The sequence below is a fragment of the Pygocentrus nattereri genome, chromosome 26 (assembly GCF_015220715.1).
Source record: "Pygocentrus nattereri isolate fPygNat1 chromosome 26, fPygNat1.pri, whole genome shotgun sequence".
Classification (NCBI taxonomy): Eukaryota; Metazoa; Chordata; class Actinopteri; order Characiformes; family Serrasalmidae; genus Pygocentrus; species Pygocentrus nattereri.
In genome coordinates this window covers 1,157,660-1,178,881 of record NC_051236.1, presented here as the reverse complement: position 1 = coordinate 1,178,881, position 21,222 = coordinate 1,157,660, and the positions used below count along the sequence as shown (strand labels likewise).

The window sequence follows — 21,222 nt, the reverse complement described above, 5'->3', positions numbered from 1 at the left end:
CTAGTGAACACACACTAGGGGCAGCGAGCACTCTTTCCCAGAGCAGTGGGCAGCCCTATCCACAGTGCTCAGGGAGCAGCTGGGGGTTAGGTGCCTTGCTCAAGGGCACCTCAGTTGTGTACTGCCAGCTCAGGGGATTGAACCGGCGACCTTCCGGTCCATAACTGGTTCCCTGACCTCCAGCCCACAACTGCCAGCACTGAAAATAAATAAATGAAAGACAGTCTCTGACTTCCGAATGCACTGTATTTTTAATAACTCATTCTGGTGAAGAGGCATGTGCAGGACACCAAGAGGCAAAATAGTCCCACAAGAGAAAATTTGCCACTATTTTACCATTAATGACATTGCATAGAAAAACTCAGAAGACCTGTGTAGGTCCTCTGGTGGTTTTGGATGGTAAATAAAAAGGCTCTAATTTTATTGTAGATACTGTGACCCCTGGTTCCTATCACCACCACTGTTAAGATATCTGAGATTCTCTACAGTGAGCAATTTCCCATCAAAGCACTCTTAATTACATTGAGTGCATATACTTGCACTAAATAATGTGATCAAAATCAGATTTCTGCAGTTTTCAGATTATTCAAATGGTCATGTAAACACCATACTCCAATCTAGAACTCTATAAAGAGGCTGGATTTTAGCTCAGTGATCAGATTTCTCAGTGCATGTAAACTCTTACTCTGACTTCTATCAGATTTCTCAGTCTGCACATGCGCTCTCAGACGGTGGATGTCGCGAGACGCAGCGAAACACTTTTGGAGCGGCGCCGAAACCAAATTTAAATATTTAAATATTCTTCATCTTCTAGACGACATATGATCATATTTTCAGGTAAACATGGCCTGAAGTTTGAGCTTTACGTTACGTCTTCTTCTGTGAGTTTATTGGCTTGTTGAAATCTGATTAGTGTCTGATTCGTGTAGACCTGAAGTTTCCCATTATCTGATTTTCTGCAGTTATCGGATTACATTTACAGCATTTGGCTGACGCTCTTATCCAGAGCGACTTACAATTTGATCGGTTTACACAGGAAGGCGAAGGCGGTGTTAGGAGTCTTGCCCAAGGACTCATTGGTATAGTGTGGGGTGTTTACCCAGGCAGGGACTGAACCCCAGTCTACAGTGTAGAAGGAAGAGGTGTTACCCACTACACTAACCAACCAACCATTATTATGTGCATGTAAGTGCATTCATTGTTTACATCTCAGCACTTGAGATGGTTTCACTGGTGGAATTCTTAATCTCTCAGTAATTCACAGATTTTTTTAATTTGCAAACTATCATTTCATGAACAAATATTTCAATTCTCTTCAAGTACAACCATTTGGCACAGGATTACAGAACATGGCTTCATTATCAACTTCAAAGTTTTGACATTTATGTATAATTTCACATAACAGCCAAATCATAGCTGTGAGCAGAAGAGCATGTTTCAACTCATGTTAGCCCAGCGATTACTGCACTGGATGACTCAATTACAGGGTCACGCCAAGGCGTAACTTTTCGTTTAGAGGTTTTACATTTTCTTCTAGAAGTCAGAACTCAAAGCGGATGTGTTTATCATGGAAAAGTGCCATCAGTGGTCTCTACCTAGCACCAAATAAAGGATATGAAAACCTACTGGGAAAGAAAAGTGAACTAATGAGTCACATTAAACTTATGAGAAACCATTTTTCAGACTTTCCTCATGGGGCAAACAGGAGGAACAGCCTTCACTATGAGTTAGCATGTTAGCAGAATTTCTGAGAATATTCGGCTCCAAAATCCGACAGATGTTTCTTTAGTTTAAGGTACTAACAGGACCACTCAGCATCTGCCCGAAAAAACTGAGCGTTGTAACATTTCATAATGTTCCTGTCATATACTGTGTAAACTTTTCAATGTCAGTAATTTTTTTTTTTCCCACGTCTTTGGAAGATCCAGCTGGATTTTCATTGCATAGGCTGAAAACGGAGATACGTCCTTCATACCGGGATCAGAACAAAATAAAAGACACACAGTCACCCATAGCTACGAGTCACTCCTTGAGTTTGTTCTCCAGGAACTCCTGAATCTTGCTTAGGCTCTCTTCCTGCTGGCCGAGAGCCTCCAGTAGAATCCCCATGGGTGTTTTCTTCAGTCCTGCACTCTCCATCTTATTCTCCAGCTTGTTCTTCATGTTGCGCAGACGCAGGGAGGCGTGAGCGAATATCACTGGAATGAAAAAGGACAGGATCGCTTGGCTTGTGTTTGCATCTTTGACATTATTAATAGACACTGAATGACTAAGTTTAGAAAGCAGAATATAAATTTATGAACATAAAGCCCAGTTCACACTCAACAGGCAAGACAAGGGGGCCTCAAACACCTCTAATGTAAGATTTCTATTAATGAGGACTGCCTTTTAACCACAAACTCCTTGGAACCACCAGTGGTGGTTCAAAGTTTGGAACAAAGTTTGCTGCTGCATCTAGAAATACAGGTTAAGAGTCTACGACGCACACCAGAAACCATTTATCAACATCCAACAACTTCTCTGGGCTAAATGAGGTTCAGTGGAAATGTGCGCAGTGACCTGACCTGAGTCCAGGTTGTTTTTGGAAATAATGGACATTGGGTTCTCTGGGCCGGGTCTATCCCGGCTGTTACAAACACGAAGCTCAAAAGCCAGCGTCTGTCATGGTACGACAGTTCGTTAGTGGGTAACTTGCACATCTGTGAAGGCACCATTAACGCTGGTTGGTACAAACACACCTAGACGACGTCTTTTTCAGGACGTTCCTGCTCGTTTCAGTAAGACAGCGTGACTAGCCTGCCTGCAGGTCAGCCTGTCACCCACTGAAAATGTGTTGCTCTTTACAAAGTTCAGTACATGACAGTGGAGGCCATGGACCGCTGAGCAACTAAAGTGCCTTATTAAACACGAATGGAAAATTCTACCTTCACAACTGGTGTTGCCCCTGTCCCAACATCTTTGAGACATATACGAGATTTTTATATATATATATATATATATATATATATATATATATATATATATATATATATATATATATAAATGAGAGAGAGAGAGAGAGAGAGAGAGAGAGAGACTTTATTAGGTCCACCTGTTCAGTTGCTTGTTAACACAAATAGCTGATCAGCCAATCACACGGCTGCAGCTCACTGCATTTAGGCGTGTAGAGGTGGTCAAGACGACTTGCTGAAGTGCAGGCCGAGCATCAGAACGGGGAAGAAAGGGGATTTAAGGGACTTTGAACGTGGCGTGGTTGTTGGAGCCAGACGGGCTGGTCTGAGTATTTCAGAAACTGCTGATCTGCTGGGATTTTCACACACAACCATCTCTAGGGTTCACAGAGAACGGTCCGAAAAAGAGGAAATGTCCAGTGAGCGGTCAGTTGTGTGGACGAAAATGCCTTGTTGATGTGAGAGGTCAGAGGAGAATGGGCAGACTGGTTCCAGATGATAGAAAGGCAGCAGGAACTCAAATAACCAACCAGAATCTCTGAGGAACGTTTCCAACACCTTGTTGAAAGTCTGCCATGAAGAATTAATACAGTTCTGAAGACAAAAGGGGGTCTTTTACTAGCAAGGCTGGACCTAATAAAGTGGCCGGTGAGTTTATATTATATATATATATATATATAGTAAAATCACTGCTTTCTGTGTTTTATTTGTATTTTATCTACTGTCTCTACTTTTTGGTAATTGGGTTTGGAAAATGGGCCTAAAATGAGATGAACTTCTTAAAACTTCAACCAATGGTGGACTCCAACCTCATTTTGTAGAAGGAGTGTGAACTGGGCTTAAAGGAACTAGATATTTAAGAAGATACAGACTTTCCACTCATGCATAAGAATAGTTTAAGTACGCCTAATGTAACACAGGACCATTGTTTACTGGCAACAATAGGCCGAAGTGGGTGTAGAGCCTCACTCAGCACTTCTTTCACTACCAGCTGAACCATGAAACATCTGACAGACAGAAAATGAGAACATGCTGAACTCACAGAGCAGTGGGAGCTTGATCCCCATCAACAAGACCATGACTCCTCCGAAGAGCGACATGAGGAGGTAGCTGGCTAGCATCACTAAACAGACGAACAGAGTAGGGTTCTCCTTCTTAAAGCTCTTGACCACTGCTTTGTTGTCCCCCACCCACACAGAGCCGAGGAACACCGATACCACCACTGCTGCGCCGGTGAACATGCCAAGGGGGTTCATGAACCTGACAACAGAGGCACAGAGGATGTTGACTGCAGATTTGAGAACAGCTCCATCTAGAGGATACTGCGTAATAACACATCTTTGGCCCTACAGGGGAATTCCAAAATATCTGCATAACTCAATGGTTGAGAGGTAAACAAAGTCAAAATCGTCTGAAGTAAAATGCACCATATTAGAGAGACACTGTCAAAGAAAAACCTGCCCCATCTGCAGAATAGTAACTTTACAGGAGAGAGTAAAAGCTTTCTTCATTTTTAATGCAAGATAGCCTCTTATTCTCCAGGGTATATTTTGGTTTGTCCATCTGAATTTCTGTGACCAAATCGTAATGCAAGTTATTCAGTAACTGCATGAAATAAATGGACATTTTTATTTATTTATTTATTTATTGTAAAAGCCCCTCAAATTAAAAGAATGTTTTATGATCTCCACATATCACTATACGCTCACAATTCACTGCTGAAAGCCAAAAATCTGCGCCGCTCTTTGTGTTGTTCTCTAAAAGTGATGTTTCCAGAGCAGATCACTGAAGAGACGCCGTCTGTTTATAGTTTAGAGCCCAGATTTGGGGAAAAACGGCTCGACTTTCAGTAGAAAAACAAACTGAGTTCAGCTTCTTTTATTATAAGGGTTTAAAATGACGTCACCGTCTATTAGACTGGAGAGAAGAGCTACAGCCTCACACGACGCCCAGCTTCTGAATGGAGCTTATGGAGTATGAACGTTATGAAGAACATGACCAAGTGCGGTTTGGGACCACCGGTGGTCCCGAGGAGCTGAAGATTTATTTGAAGTCATTTTGGAACATTTTAATTAGTCCATGCATCACAACATTTTCATGCAATGCAAATGACACTTGCTGTGCTTAAAACGTGGAATAATTGACAAAAGCTGAGATACAGAGATGCTTCCTCGATAAATCATCCATCCATCCATCCATTATCTTCCGCTTCTCATTTATTTATTTATTTATTTATTTATCTATTTTCATTTATTTATTGAACCTGTCCAGGGTGTATCCTGCCTTCCGCCCGAAGACTGCTGGGATAGGCTCCAGCACCCCCCCGCAACCCTGACGGAGGAGCGGCTTAGAAAATGGATGGATGGATGGATGGATGGATGGATGGATTTATTTATTGAGGAAAAATCATTTTCCTCAATAAATAAGTTAGCAAATCTAATATTTTCCGTCTCTATTGTTTCATTTGCTTCTCTGTGTCTAGTTTTAGGACCGGTGTGAAAGTCTGATCAAGTTTTAGGTCAAACTGATGCAGAAATATTCTAAGGGGGTTAGAAACGTTGAAGCACCACTGGACATGGTTTTGCTTTTTAGGACAGCAACAATATGTAATGTTGACAGACCAGTCAGGAAAAATACGTTTCCTTTGGTGCTGCTTTAACCAACAACGTCCTGCATGTGCATCTCCACCATGACTGGAGTTTTAAAAATATGTTTTAGGTCAAAGCCTCATCACAAACTACTGTAACACAACGTCTCAGGCGTCAAACAGCGCAGCGCTTCAGCCGTCTGGTTCCTGTCAATACCACTGTGAACAAATCTGACTCAGTAAGTTTCTCTACAATAGAGCATTTCACAATAGACCTCTTGGAATGGGTTGGTTACATCTCACAATGGTGCTTGAAAGTTTGGGAACCCTTTAGAATGTTCTACACTTCTGCATAAATATGACCTAAAACATCAGCAGATTTTCACACAAGTCCTAAAAGTACCAAGTATAAAATTTTTGTGTCATTTGTTTAACTGGGTTCTCTTTATCTAATTTTAGGTCATATTTATGCAGAAGTGTAGAACATTCTAAAGGGTTCCCAAACTTTCAAGCACCACTGCTTCTACGTAATCATGTGGAAAGTTTGAAAAGCTGGTGTGATTCAGCTTTAATCTTCCTGATATCCTAAAATTTGCTCACATCTTCTGTCTTTGGGGTCAATTTGACCCCAACCATTTGAACCTGTGGGAGATATCAGTGGTTCTCGCACTACTATGGGCGTGACTATGCTAGGTTAGGGCCCTAAAGCAAAGCGACGTTTTTGAAGAGTATAACACGGCATGTTATCCCGACTTCAATATCACCCAAAACAACCGAGGAGGGGGGGTTGCCAATCCATCGCAGGGCAGACATACACTCTCTCACACACACACACACACACACACATACACACACACACACACACCCCTAGGGGCAGTGTAGCATGTCCAGTTGGCCTGACTGCATGTCTTTGGACTGTGGAAGGAAACCCACGCAGACACGGGGAGAACCCTGGTCACCCGGCCGGGGAATCGAACCCCTTCTAGAATAGAATAGGCCCTTCTTGCTGTGAGGCGACAGCGCTATTTATATTTACCCAGTTTTCCCTATTAAATTAGGAAAAGATTCTAAATATAAAGCAAAAAATGATGTCAGAAGATGTCAAACAATGAATTGAGCCAAACTGACCACAAAGATATTAAGAGTGTTGAAAACAGAAGCCCAAATAAAGGAGAACAAACTCGATGCAGCCAATTGTCTCACTGCACTCAAATTAGCCCAGTGAGGACTGATATCAGCTTTCGAAACAGCCCGTTTAGCCCAAAGATCTGTGGCCTAGACCCACCAGTGCTGTTTCCATGTAGTTACTGAATAATAAGCCCTATTATGTAATGAGCCTGGAAATTTGGAGGTGATAAAGTAAAGCACGTTCAAAAGCGACTGAAGTTATGAAGTTGGGTAAAGATATAATCAACAATAAAAGCAGAAATGCAGATTCAATAACTTCATAAACCATTTAACTCATCTTCAGTGCATCAGCGCAGTGCACTGAAGACAGTATTGGTCTGCAAATCATGCACAATGCTGGTCAGCAGCTGGACTGCAGCACAGCCCGCTATAGCCCACAGGATCAGGTATTAAGCCTGGCCAGCAGCCGGCAGGCCAAGCAGCTCAAAGTAGACATGTCATCAGGGTTAAAGCAGCCGGCCTGTGCTTGGCTATTTTTACACCCTATAATTATCTAAGGCTTCCTAAATGGGAAGAAATGTTATGACAATACAGCAACCAGCCTAATACTTCAGACAGGGTGGTCAGCAGGGTAGTTTTGGAGGGCACCTTTACATCAACACTTGTTTGTTTGTCTCAGTCACGTGTGCGAGTTGTGATAGTGATGAGTCAAAGTTCATATGAGAGACGAGACACGCAACCTGGACGCAACCTGGACGTTGTGGTCATGATATTTTCTACAACTCTGTCTTCTGAACCAAAGAACCTTTGAAATGACTGTACTGTGAGTTCACACTTGAAAAACATGGCTCTTCAAGGGTTCTTTAGTAAAGGGAAGGGTTCTATTTAGAACTCCATCTAGGAACATTTCAATCAATTAATCAATCAACCTCTATTTATCCTCAGAGAACATCGAGGGTGGCCCTCATTTATAACGTTGGCGAGCCGATACAGGAAAAAGGGATTGATAATGTGCAAGAACATTTAATGCTTAACTGTTCCTTGCATGAAGAAGCGGTTCTTCAGACCGGTGAACAATGTGTTGTATACGGTTCTGTAGAGAACCCTTTTGAAAATGGTTCTACGTGGCACCAAAAAGGGCTCTTCTACTGTTACAAGCTTGACATCATAACAATAGCAGGTCCCTTTTTTGGTGCTATATAGAACCATTTTCAAAAGGGTTCTCTACAGAACCATATACAACCCAGTGTTCACCAGTCTGAAGAACCAGTTCCCCATGCAAAACCCATTTAAGCATGAAATGGTTCTGCATGGAATTTATAGTTCTAAGCAGAACCATTGCGTTTGCTAAAGAACCCCTGAAGAACCACATTTTCTAAGCGCACTGCATTAAAACGCCGGATGTGTCATGACTGAGAAAGGTAAACAACAAGAAACAAGCCGGATGTGATGAACGCTCGAAGTAGCCAATCAGGCGAGAAGTCGCTCGGATTAGATTAGACCCGCTATTAAAAGCGCCGACTCGCAGTTTAACAGTCGGCTAATCTAATCTAATCTAATCTACTCTCTCCCTTAATGTACTCACCCCACAACCAGAAACACCACGACTGCCACGGCCAGGTAGTTCGTCTGGTAGTACAGCAGGTTGCTGACCACTCTGTTGTTCCATTTCGCCAGATCTCGCAGGTCCGGCTTGGCGAAGCGCTCCGATCCGGGGAAGAAGTCGTGCCATGGCCTCAGGGGCGCCAGCTCCACTCTGGCCATCGGGCTGCTCTCGACTTCTGACAGCCGCTCAGCGAAGGAGTGAGCGCTCCTGGAAACCTCGCGATAGGATTTCAGGCAGGGGGCGGTACGAGAGCAGATATAAGGGGCGCGCTTGGCCACCGAAACGCCAGAGGGCGCACGTGGGCGAGTCCTCAGTGAATGGCTGAAAAACGAAATGTTAAAATAGTTTCTAAAAAAAAACAAACAAAAAAAAAATTCTCCAGCAAAATTTTGAAAATCAGAGAAAGACTTTCACTAAAAGAGCAACGAGTTACCGTAACATTACCTAACGTTACTGCTACTGAGAGCTGATTGGTTAGTGTTACTGCTACTGAGAGCTGATTGGTCAGTGTTACTGCTACTGAGAGCTGATTGGTTAGTGTTACTGCTACTGAGAGCTGATTGGTTAGAGTTACTGCTACTGAGAGCTGATTGGTTGGTGTTACTGCTACTGAGAGCTGATTGGTTAGCATTACTGCTACTGAGAGCTGATTGGTTAGTGTTACTGCTACTGAGAGCTGATTGGTTAGTGTTACTGCTACTGAGAGCTGATTGGTTGGCGTTACTGCTACTGAGCGCTGATTGGTTGGCATTACTGCTACTGAGAGCTGATTGGTTAGTGTTACTGCTACTGAGAGCTGATTGGTTAGTGTTACTGCTACTGAGAGCTGATTGGTTAGAGTTACTGCTACTGAGAGCTGATTGGTTAGTGTTACTGCTACTGAGAGCTGATTGGTTGGTGTTACTGCTACTGAGAGCTGATTGGTTAGAGTTACTGCTACTGAGAGCTGATTGGTTGGTGTTACTGCTACTGAGAGCTGATTGGTTAGCGTTACTGCTACTGAGAGCTGATTGGTTAGTGTTACTGCTACTGAGAGCTGATTGGTTAGCGTTACTGCTACTGAGAGCTGATTGGTTAGCGTTACTGCTACTAAGAGCTGATTGGTTAGTGTTACTGCTACTGAGAGCTGATTGGTTGGCGTTACTGCTACTGAGCGCTGATTGGTTGGCATTACTGCTGCTCACTGCTGATTGGCTGAGTGAAACAGTTTGTGCTCACTGACGCCATGAACATGCATGAGGTGACGTTATAAAGTCCTGTAACTGAAGTTCAAAGCACTGAAAAATATAACAGTGGTGTTAAAATGTTTTATGCTGTTCTGTGTTCAGGATTAATGCGATCTTCAAAATAAAACTGTTTAAGTGTTAACAAACTAAGATTTTGCACATATACTCCACATTAACCCGTTCATTTTGGACTCAGGAGCGCCCCCTAGCGGTCATCAAATCTGGAATAAGTTACTGAGTGGCGGTTCTCCTCTCTACACTCTCTGGCAGCACCACAAAAAAAAAATCAGATTGGATTTACAAATAATTGGAAAAACTAAGTTGATTTACACTTTAAACTCATAATCATATGAATTCAAGATATTATATATTCATAACAACAACAAAAATAAACTCTTTGTATAACACCATTTAAACATTCAGTGTAGCTCAAGTGCTTCTGTGAGGGTTAAAATGCCATGTTAAAAAAAAAGGTAATAAGATATGCGTAATCAAATTAGGCAGGAGCATAAAAGCAGCACGAATGTGAAGTAATATAAAAAGTAAAAAGAAACAAAAACAAATAATTTTCTGTTGGACTATAAACATTTCAGAATAGATTCACACATAATGAGAGAAGTGAATGACAAACCATCCAGGTACTGGAATAATAATAATAATAATAATAATAATAATAATAATACACTTTATTTTTCTGTAATAATAGCAATTACTCGTGCTTGCAATCCCGCTCAAATGCTTCACAGAGGGTTAAAACACAAAAGGATGATAAAATATATTTGCGTGTAAATTAAACAACAAATTAAATAACAAAAATTTAAAAAACAAAACAAAAAAAAAACATTAAAGCGGCAGGAATGTGGTACAATTTTCTTTGTTTTCCTTTATTTTCGACTCATAAATACCGCTGTTCCAAACCGGGATATCGATAATAGACGTGTGGGCGGGAATAACTGAAGTCAGCCAATGAAAACGCGCTTTCCTCAAAGTCCCCGCCCTTTAAGTGACATTGAGTGACGTGATTGGTCGGTTGAGCTCGGCGCGCTCCCGTGTCTGAGGACGTAGAGCAGGAACGCGCTTCCTGTCGGTTTTTATGGCCGCCGGACTGGCAGCATGTCGGCAGCTCCAGCTCAGTGAAGCCGCGGGTCTGTTCGTGTTAACAGGTCAGTTGTGTTTGAAAGACATTTTCTTTTGTCTTGTTCGGTTCACTGCTCGCTGTAAACGGCAGGCGGGGCTGCCGAGCCAGCAGCCAGCGAAGCTGTAGCCGTTAGCTGACGTTACTGCTGCTAACATTACAAACACAGGAAAAGGGAAACTCCACAGATTTTTCAAAATTTCTCCATTAGTCAGGGCTAAATGTATAAACAACGTCAGTCAGTGTGGTCTGCTGCGAAGTAATTCAACTGTAGGGAAACTTACCAACACAGATTTTCTTCAAAACGAGGGTGATAGGAACCAGGAGTCCCAATATCAACAAATCAACAAAACTAATATACCCATCTTATATACCATCCAGAACCACCAGCGCCCCTAGACGTGTCTTCTGGGTTTATATATCGTTTTGACATTATTTGAAAGTGTCTGTTACTTTTTACATTGTAAATTTTATGATGAGTGGCCTAAAAGAAATGACCCAAAATGACATGGGAAAAATTCTGGTTCCATTGACTTGCATTGAAAGTGAAGTATGTTTTTCCCTTCTCCTGTAAAGTTACTATTTTGGAGATACAAGGTTTTCTTTCGACAGCAGCGGTATGTAATGTTTATTGGGGCAGTCGTGGGCTGGAGGTTAGGGATCTGGCCCTGTGACCGGAAGGTTGCTGGTTCGATCCCCAGGGCCGACAGTCCATGACTGAGGTGTCCTTGAGCAAGACACCTAACCCCCAACTGCTCCCTGGGTGCTGTGGATAGGGCTGCCCACTGCTCCGGGCAAGTGTGCTCACTGCCCCCTAGTGTGTGTGTTCACTAGTGTGTATGTGGTGTTTCACTTCACGGATGGGTTAAATGCGGAGGTGGAATTTCCCCAGTTGTGGGATCAGAAAAAAGTATCACTTAACTTAATCACTTATGATGGATAAATAGTGGTAAACCTTAAACTTAGTTTTATTCGGGAGCTGTTTATTCCTCCACCAGGAACGGGTTACAATACGTAGTTTGGTGTACATTCTAGACCAAAGCTTTGTCGCACAACTACTATGAAGCAATGTCTCGAGCATCAGTAGTGCATTCATAACCTTTTCATGTAATAGCTTTCTGTGAGGGAGCTTGTAGGAGGGAACCACCTCTGTGAGCAGGTTCTGACTCGGCAAGTTTATCTAGAACGGAGCTTTTAACACCAAGCCGACCTGAATGATGATGTTGACCATTTAACCAAGCAGAAATGTAAAACAAATCAATGGAGTTCTCTTATATCATGTGATGGATGCAAGTGATATTATTTTAGCACATGGTTTAGGAAAACCTGCAGTGACAGAAAATTGCCCTTACCAGCTAACTTGTCTGTCTGTCTGTCTGTCTGTCTGTCTGTCTGTCAGATGTGGGGGAGAATATTTCTGAGCCCCAAACTACTCAGCAGAATTCATCTCACTTGGAGTCACAGACATTTATTCACTATGCAGCTGAAAACCAAGGAGTTTGAGTCCCTGTTCACCGATGGATTGAAAAGCCTCGCAGGTGAGACTACGTACAGTACAACAGCTCATCCAGCTTGTTTTTAGGAATATACGGTCACCATGGACCCTTACAGAGCAGGTAGTATTTGGGTGGTGCAGTGACACTGAAGTGGTGGAGGTGTGTTAGTGTGTGTTGTGCTGGTCTGAGTGGATCAGACACAGCAGTGCTGCTGGAGTTTCTAAACACCTCAGCGTCCTGTGGGCAGCGTCCTGTGGGCAGCGTCCTGTGGGCAGCGTCCTGTGGGCAGCGTCCTGTGGGCAGCGTCCTGTGGGCAGCGTCCTGTGGGCAGCGTCCTGTGGGCAGCGTCCTGTGACCACTGATGAAGGACTAGAGGATGACCAACACAAACTGTGCAGCAGCAGATGAGCTGTCGTCTCTGACTTTACATCTACAAGGTGGACCGACGAGGTAGGAGTGTCTAATAGAGTGGACAGTGAGTGGACACAGTGTTTAAAAACTCCAGCAGCACTGCTGTGTCTGATACACTCGTACCAGCACAACACACACTAACACACCTCCACCACATCAGTGTTACTGCTGAGAATGACCCACCATCCAAATAGCACCTGCTCTGTGAGGGTCCATGGGGGTCCTGACCACTGAAGAACAGGGTAACAGAGTATCAGAGAAACAGATGGACTACAGTCTGTAACTGTAGAACTACAGAGTGCAGCTATACGGTCAGTGGAGCTGATAAAGTGGACAGTGAGCGTGAAAACGAGGAGGTAGTCATAATGTTCTGCCTGATCGGTGTACATGTAAATATTTTCATATTCTCCTCCTTTTGGCTATTTTATAAATTTATTTAAATTAATAATTTTACATACTTACCTGGTTTATTTCTTTGTGTGCGCTCAACAAAACAAACTCCTTGCATATGTAACGTAATCAGTGAAACAGACCTAACAGTGATTTTCTGACATTAAGAGCCACCACTGGTGATTCTTTTTCAGACATTTTTGAGAAGCACCGGTTTGAGCTGAGGATTGCAGGAGGGGCGGTGCGGGACCTGTTGTCTGGGCAGCGACCCGAAGATGTGGATTTTGCCACAACAGCAACACCTGAAGAAATGAAGCGCATGTTCCAGGCTGCAGGGATCCGAATGATCAACAACAAAGGAGAGAAACATGGGACCATCACTGCTCGGGTCAGAGATGTTCTGAATGTCCGCTTTAGATTTTGTCTCTACAGATCCTTAAAATATGAGCCAACTTTCTGGTGGTCTTCAGTTGATTATCAACAACATTATAGTTAGGTTTAGGATTAGGAGTAGGTGTAGGTCTTTGCTTTGAGGTTAGGGTTAAGGGTTGATTTAATAAACTCACACCGAACTTGAAGTTCAGTTGTATTTACTGGAAATTTACTTGAATGTTACTTAAAGATATACTGAGCAATTACGAAGCATCTACGGTGGACCATCCAAATGAAGTGTTACCTAGATTATAGATAATATGGTGCTAGTTATTTATAACATCTCTGACATCTCTGATTTATAGCATCTCTGACTCTGAGTCCTGTCGCACTACTGACTTATTCCTTGTGTAGGTGCATAATGAGAACTTTGAGGTGACCACCCTGCGAGTGGACGTACAGACAGATGGACGGCATGCCGAAGTGGAGTTCACCACGGACTGGCAGAAAGATGCCGAACGCAGAGACCTCACTATTAACTCCATGTTCCTTGGTAATGCAGTGTTGAACTGTAGGTTTCATAAGCAAATTGATGGTCTGTGTTTGACAGGATGTCGTTGTGTCCTTTTAGGCTTGGATGGGACGGTGTATGATTATTTCCAAGGTTATGAGGATCTACAGAACAGAAAGGTGCGTTTTGTTGGAAGTGCTGCGCCGAGGATCCAGGAAGACTACCTACGCATCCTAAGATATTTCAGGTGTGTTTGTGTTTCCTTGTCACAGAAGAATGAATTGCTATAAAAACAACTTTTCTCTAATAAGTTTGTTCTAAATGGCTTTGATATATTGTGCAAGTAACAACTTTCTCTTCTACATGATTGTCAGTGCATTGCTTATACACCGATCAGGCATGGCATTCTGACCACCTCCTCGTTTCCACGCTCACTGTCCACTTTATCAGCTCCACTGACCGTATAGTTCCACTCTGTAGTTCTACAGTTACAGACTGTAGTCCATCTGTTTCTCTGATACTCTGTTACCCTGTTCTTCAGTGGTCAGGACCCCCATGGACCCTCACAGAGCAGGTACTATTTGGATGGTGGGTCATTCTCAGCAGTAACACTGATGTGGTGGAGGTGTGTTAGTGTGTGTTGTGCTGGTACGAGTGGATCAGACAGCAGTGCTGCTGGAGTTTTAGACACCTCAGTGTCACTGCTGGACTGAGAATAGTGCACCAACCAAAAGTATCCAGCCAACAGCGTCCTTTGGGCAGCTTTGTGAGCGTCCATGGGGGTCCTGACCACTGAAGAACAGGGTAACAGAGTATCAGAGAAACAGATGGACTACAGTCTGTAACTGTAGAACTACAGAGTGCAGCTATACAGTAAGTGGAGCTGATAAAATGGACAATGAGTGTAGAAATCAAAGAGGTCATAATGTTCTGCCTGATCAGATTAGATCAGTGATGACTTTAACAGCTGTTCTCTCACCAGTAATAGGGCTGTGCCAGTAATGTGTTTACTTTATAGTTGTATGTGCCACATGGCATGAGCACCTAATGATAATGGTATCATAAGACAAACGCTGTTCAAGCAAATGACATTGGTCTTTCTGCTTAAAGCACTCTGACTTGCTGCAGTGTCCATATGCATATTCAGCTTTTTGCATGGAGAAATGCTATAAAATATGATCAAAGCATGTAGTTTGTGAAGCCTTAGTTGTGCACATACACAATAAATAAGTCTACCTCTCAGTATTGCTTTACCAAGCATTCAAACGTCCAGCATATTGCAGATTCTATGGGCGCGTTGCATCTGAGCCTGATCAGCATGATCCAGACACGCTGGAGGCGATCCAGGAGAATGCCAGCGGCCTGGCAGCGATCTCTGGAGAGAGGATCTGGGTGGAGCTGAAGAAGATGCTGGTGGGGAACCACGCGGCACACCTGCTGGAGCTCGTTTATGAGCTTGGCCTGGCTCAGTACATAGGTCAGATGTGCGCACACAGTAGACTTTGTCTTAGTTATACAGTTGCTATCATCCCTTGCCCTCGTCACTGAGCCCTTAGCCCTCAGTTCAGAACATTGACACCTAGGGGTAGGGCGTCCTGATTTTTGTTGAGGGGGTAGGGTGAAGTGTTGGGGCTACACGGTCCTCCAAAGTGAGGTTTTTCAGATGCTCACTCCAGTGTTATGAGAAAACTGGCGAGATGGCTGTACAAGTGACCAAAGAAACCCACAAATGTCCGAATTTTCTGTTGAAACCACTGTATTGACTTAGCTTAGTGTTGTTTCAATGTATTATGGTCTTTTACTTCATAATGAGCATAAAAAATTGCTGATAGCTTGCTAATGTCTTGGTCGCCAGCTAGCTAACTTTCCCGTTCCACCTTAAATAGTCCAGCGGTTCTGACGCCTGAAGCGGTAGAATGAAACTGCTGTTCCATTTAAGGTGGAACGGGAAAATTCGAACAAGAATCTGGAGAATCTCTGACTTCAGCTTCATATCTCTGAAGAATTAAGGGGGGTGGTAATAAATAACTGCCCCCCTCTTTGAAGGCGTCTGATCCCTAAATGTAACTAAAGCCCAGCAGTGAGGAGCTGAACTTTCCCCTCCTCTGCTGTCCCTGCAGACGGGCAGGGTCGCCTACAGAGCGGCGCTAGTAGCTGTTAATGAAGTGATGCTCTTTTATTAGAGGGGCTCATTTCGAGGCCTCTCATTTGAGTTACCCATCGTAACTCAGTTCCAAGGGGCAAGGTGGCACTCGAAAACAAGCGTTAGAGGTAAATATAAGAAATGGGACGGGCCTTACTGTAAAGATTTAATTGCATTCTTCCCCATGGGTGTTAGTGAGATGTTGGATGATCAGTTCTGGATCACAAACAGCACTCCAGCTCATAAAGAAGTTGTGTCCTATCACTCAATTTCCACCAGTGTAACTGTAGATCGAACCTGGGAATCCAGGAGACGGACAATTGGCTGTCCTCTCATTGTGTGGGTGGAATACTTGCTTTTTATCTCCCTGTCCGTTCAGTGCCATGCCTGCCAATTGTGGGTGTCTGTTAGATGTCCTGACAGGTAGGGATTAGGCATGCGACGCTTTTCACAAAGCCCCATGATGCCCTGCTTTTATTGTGAGAAAGTGGGCGATGTCACAATCTAATAACACTTGATGACCGTTTTCAAGTTGCAGTATATACCATGACATTTCGTTTCCTGGGGCTTGCGCACAGGTTTGAGCAGATCTGTTGCTTTAGAAGATTTATATTCAACATTTTATATGCTGTGCTGCTCTAAACTCATTTAAACATGGTTAATATTGATTATATTATGATGTAATTTATCACAATATCCATTAATATATTGGCATATTGCTACTGTACTACATTTATTAAAGGCTATGGAAAAATTAGGTGTATAACTAGAATAATATTTTATAATTCAGTGTTCACACATTGGCCTCATCCACAGATTTCATACTTTAAAAGAAACGAGGAAAATAAAATCTGAGTCACAAAATAAAGGCATATTGGATTGACCTCTAATCAGCTACTTGTTGCTATGAAGTGTATGTATTTATTATGCACTGGTTGTTATCGTTGTTGTTTACAGGCCTTCCATAATTGGTCTAAATCTATTTGTATCCTGTGTTTTGTGTCCAGGTCTGCCAGCAGAGGGCAATGTTGAGGAGATGAAGCAGGTCTGTCAGAAGGCATACGGCACGTCTCCTAAGCCCGTGACCGTGCTCGCAGCGCTGTTCCGCAGCCCAGACGATGTCGAAAGGCTGGATCTGAGGCTAAAGATCTCCAGAGAGGAGAAGACTTTGGGTCTTTTTCTTGTCAGGCGCAGGCGAGACCTTGTTAAGGGTCAAGATGAGCATGGTGGCCTCAAGCCGTTCACAGACTTTGTTATAGATGTGAGTACGCCCATTGTATGAGCTTCTTTCTGGGTATTTTTGCTAGAGGACAAAAACAGGCAGAACGTCCAGTTTGGTTCAAGCAGAAAATTATACATGACTTGAATCAGAGGTGCACTACACAGTTATACATGCCATCTTTTTGTCTTGTTGAGAAATTTGCCATGTGTAGATTTGGTGGGTTTTTCATTTTGTGAAAGGAGGAGGTTTGTCTGCTGCCGGCAGAGAATTCCAAAGAAGGATCCCTCCGTTCCCGGTAACCCGTGGATATATTTTATTTTTATTGGCCAGATTAAAACTAGGATAACGTTATTGGCACATGAAATGACCCGTGACTCCTTAGTGGTGAAGTTGGTCCAATATCCGTATATCATTCAATAGCTTTCTAACAGTGGGCAAAAAAGATTTCCGAGTGTAAAGTATCATTGTTAGCAAATTGGACAACGTTTATTAGAATCTCATGTTAAAATCACAAAAAAAAAAATCTCTGCTACAGTTTCTGAATATCTACACTTTGAGTTTTCCTTCGTAAATTTACCAAAAACTCTGTAATAAAGTGTGTTTGCGAGTTCAGACCATCGCTGTATGGTGGTTGTATGAGAAGAGACTGTATAACTGTAGGAGGGAAGAAACCCTGAGATCTCAGCCTCGATTTCTGGCGAACTTCTGCTTTAAGCTTGAAGGCTGAAACGGAGGGTTGTGTCGGTAACAGAATCCTCTTATTCAGATAACTGTGGGGAAAATAACCGTGGCATGTGGTTACACCAGGACTTCCCATCGGGAAAGGTTTTTTTTTCCCCCCTTTGTTTTATGTTTTATTCCATTATTTCCACATAGTCTTTCCACATTTGTTAATTTTGGGATGGAGCACTGAAGCAGGTGCGTATGCAAACACGGTTATAACATAGAAGTTGAAACGTGATGTTTGTGAAATGAAAACATAATGGCACCTTTCAGTAAAGGTTGTGCTTGTAGATTCTTGTCTTTTATCTAGTAATAAAGGATGTAACTGTCTGCAGTACTGAGCATGTTCAGCTGCCGATGAAACCCTTCACGAACAGCTTCTCAAAGGTAGAGCTCAGCAGCTCAGCAGCTCAGCAGGTTGTCCAAAACTGGTGTCATTGTAGCAGAGAAGACTGCTTTGGGTGACGACTACGCTCAAAGCAGTTGCAGTAAACTGAAATAACGAAATAATGTTTTTGTAATCAGAGAGTTATAAGTAGATTAATACAATATGAGTGTCTGGGGATTGGAGACCACTATTGCAGAGATATGCAATTACGTTCCGTGCACAGAAGAGCATTTTGTACTGTGGGTTGTGCTTCGGGACCCTTCCCCAGGCGGATGAATCTGATGATTGTGAGCACTTTGAAAGGGAATTTAAAGGGAACTCGGTCAGAACTTGAAGGATAACTTCATGTGCGCACTGAAAACCTATGAATTAGCACCTGAAAAGATCAGAACATTGATTTTACTTCAGTCACAGAAACCTCAATCTGTAGAGAAAAAAAAAAAACCACATTTGCAGGGATGTCAAAAAAGAAGAAAGAGCTGCAGTCCGTGGCGTTTTCACTGTAAACACATTTGTAGATCCCACAGGAGTCACTGTTTGGTCTGGTCTCTTTAGTTTTGAGTGTTTTAGCGCTTCATTTGAAATGAAGCTCACTCCACTCACGTTTTTGGATCACAGTCAACAATGATAATAATCCTTACGTGATCTCTGCTTAGTTTATCAATTTAACTCCGGTTGCTGGTGCCTGTTCAAAAATCAAACGCAGATCTTTGCTGTTATTTTATTTATTTTAAGGCTCATCTAGGGGCAGTCGTGGGCTGGAGGTTAGGGATCTGGCCCTGTGACCGGAAGGTTGCCGGTTCGATCCCCAGCGCCGACAGTCCATGACTGAGGTGTTCTTGAGCAAGACACCTAACCCCCAATTGCTCCCCAGGCGCCGTGGATAGGGCTGCCCACCGCTCCGGGCAAGTGTGCTCACTGCCCCCTAGTGTGTGTGTGTTCACTAGTGTGTATGTGGTGTTTCACTTGCATGAATGGGTTAAATGCGGAGATGGAATTTCCCCGGTTGTGGGATCAAAACAGTATCTCTTAATTTTAATCTTAATCTTAATCTGTCGTTTTTAACAGCAGCTCTAACTGCAGGAGCAATATGAGCAATGAGAGACTGTAAACAGTCAGAGGGGAAAACAGGCTGATAGTAAAGCGCTGACGTGCTGCTAGAAGAAAAAGGCAAGCCGGCTCTGTTGATGAGTTTGATGAGAAAACCGTGGTCTAAACACGTCCAGTGGGTGACTTTCAAATCTTAATTTCACGTTTTGCAGAGTGACTTGCAGGAGCACATGCACACCATATTTTCGGGGGCCTTTGTTTCTCCCGACTGTGATGCTGTTTCTTTTAACGAAAAAAGTCTTATAGTGCAGCTTTAAAGGAAAATGAGAATTTCTCCTTCTGTAACAGCTCACAGTTTGCAAAGAGTGATTGTCTGAAGTACCTACACTAACCGATGAGGCCGGTGTTTGCGTTTGTAGAGTCGAGAGCTGGACGCCCAGAGCAAAGTACTGGAGCTGCTGAAGTACCAGGGTGAAGTCAAGCTCTTGGCTGAGTTGAAGCGTTGGTCCATCCCCCGATTCCCTGTCAGTGGACACGACCTCCGTCGACTGGGCATCACCACGGGCAAGGAGATCGGCACAACCCTGCAGGAGCTCCGTGACATTTGGAAGAAGAGTCGTTACCAACTGGGCAAGGAAGAACTCCTGAGCACCATCAGCAGGTCCTGATTAAATTAAAATGAATGAAACCAGTGACCGGGCTGGTGTTCTCACACTGATGTGCTGTCATGCCTTAGAAGCTCAGAAGGTCTGTGTAGGCTGTTGCTAAGCTCCTGGCTGTCCCAGCTGCGTGAGGGTGAAGAAAGTTGGTAATAAACTTCTGGTTGTGTTTCCCAGCATCTTTGTGGAAATGCTGACTGTACCTCAGAACAGCTGGGCTCCAAGGATCTGGCCAGAAATAGAAAACGGTGGAGAAATAAGCAAGAGTAATAAGCAATATGCCAGGTGTGTGAGTCATGGAGATGATGGACAGAAACTCTGCATGCTGCCCTGTTCATACCGCAGCAATCTCTGCCTCGGTTCCCCCCTTTTTTTTTTTTCCTCCTCTATTATCAGTGATTTAGTTTGGCATTTGATGTTCATTTGTTATTCATGTCATTTTGGACAGCAATTTCACAGCGACTCTGCAAAGTCTGTTCTGCTCTCTTAATTTATTGACATATTGCCCTGGTGCATTTATCCATTGAAGAGGTGGTGTAATTTGGAGCACTTTAGCTGCCTCTTTGTCTAATGCAATGTCAGACATCGGTTCTTTATGGAAGGAGGGGATGGAGAAATCCAGGAAGCTTCCAGGTGGTTATGTAACTTTACTTTGTTGCTTCAAAACATATTAAAACTAAAATGCCAAAGTCTGTTGGGTGTCACCTTTTGTGTTTGTGATCTAGAGTGCCCTCCAAAAGTGTTGAGAAAACCAGGCAAAAGCAGATGAATGGTACCACCTAATAATAAGACTGTGATGGCTGTTATTCTTCCGGGGGTCCAGCAGACATATTATACATTACGAACCAACAAAACAAATGACCGGTGTGACAAACTTGACCATGTAGGGATTAAAATAGGCAGTACAACCTCAGTGCATGCACACACAATACTGCCTATAATAATGTATAACACAGCACTAAACACATTACACACCAATAAATTCCTTCAGTACGCAAACAAAAGCAATCATAACAAAGTGAGGGAAAACAAAACACATGGAAAATAACATAGTGAGACAATTTAAAACAAAATAACAGGAGAAAGGCGACTGAAAACTGAAAGTAGACTGAAAGAAAAGATCATTTGGTGCATGATTAGGTCAGAAACGCTTTCATCTTAAACATTTTAATCATTAATAAGCAGTTATAATAGCTAAGGCGGCAATGGGCTGTTCTGCCTGAT

At 43.0% G+C, this 21,222-nt stretch overlaps 2 protein-coding genes across 4 annotated transcripts; one reads left to right on the top strand and one right to left on the bottom strand.

The window, feature by feature from the left end:
• Nucleotides 1-232: 232 nt before the first annotated feature.
• Nucleotides 233-8,511, bottom strand: arl6ip5a (ADP-ribosylation factor-like 6 interacting protein 5a). Its single transcript, XM_017691923.2, has 3 exons — nt 8,252-8,511; nt 3,994-4,211; nt 233-2,198 (listed from the first exon to the last, which is right to left on the bottom strand). Exons 1-3 carry the CDS (start codon nt 8,428-8,430, stop codon nt 2,023-2,025), a joined length of 573 nt encoding a protein of 190 aa, XP_017547412.1. The 5' UTR covers nt 8,431-8,511; the 3' UTR covers nt 233-2,022.
• Nucleotides 3,559-20,690, top strand: trnt1 (tRNA nucleotidyl transferase, CCA-adding, 1). 3 transcript variants are annotated; one of them, XM_017691921.2, is made up of 9 exons: nt 3,559-3,599; nt 4,150-4,342; nt 12,033-12,171; nt 13,125-13,318; nt 13,717-13,855; nt 13,934-14,060; nt 15,097-15,290; nt 16,964-17,217; nt 19,759-20,690. In XM_017691921.2, exons 3-9 carry the CDS (start codon nt 12,033-12,035, stop codon nt 20,005-20,007), a joined length of 1,296 nt encoding a protein of 431 aa, XP_017547410.1. In that variant the 5' UTR covers nt 3,559-3,599; nt 4,150-4,342; the 3' UTR covers nt 20,008-20,690. The 3 variants fall into 3 exon arrangements, with proteins under 3 accessions (XP_017547410.1, XP_017547411.1, XP_017547409.1); XM_017691922.2 differs by lacking the exon at nt 3,559-3,599 and adding an exon at nt 3,943-4,057; XM_017691920.2 differs by lacking the exons at nt 3,559-3,599; nt 4,150-4,342 and adding an exon at nt 10,521-10,661.
• Nucleotides 20,691-21,222: the final 532 nt, after the last annotated feature.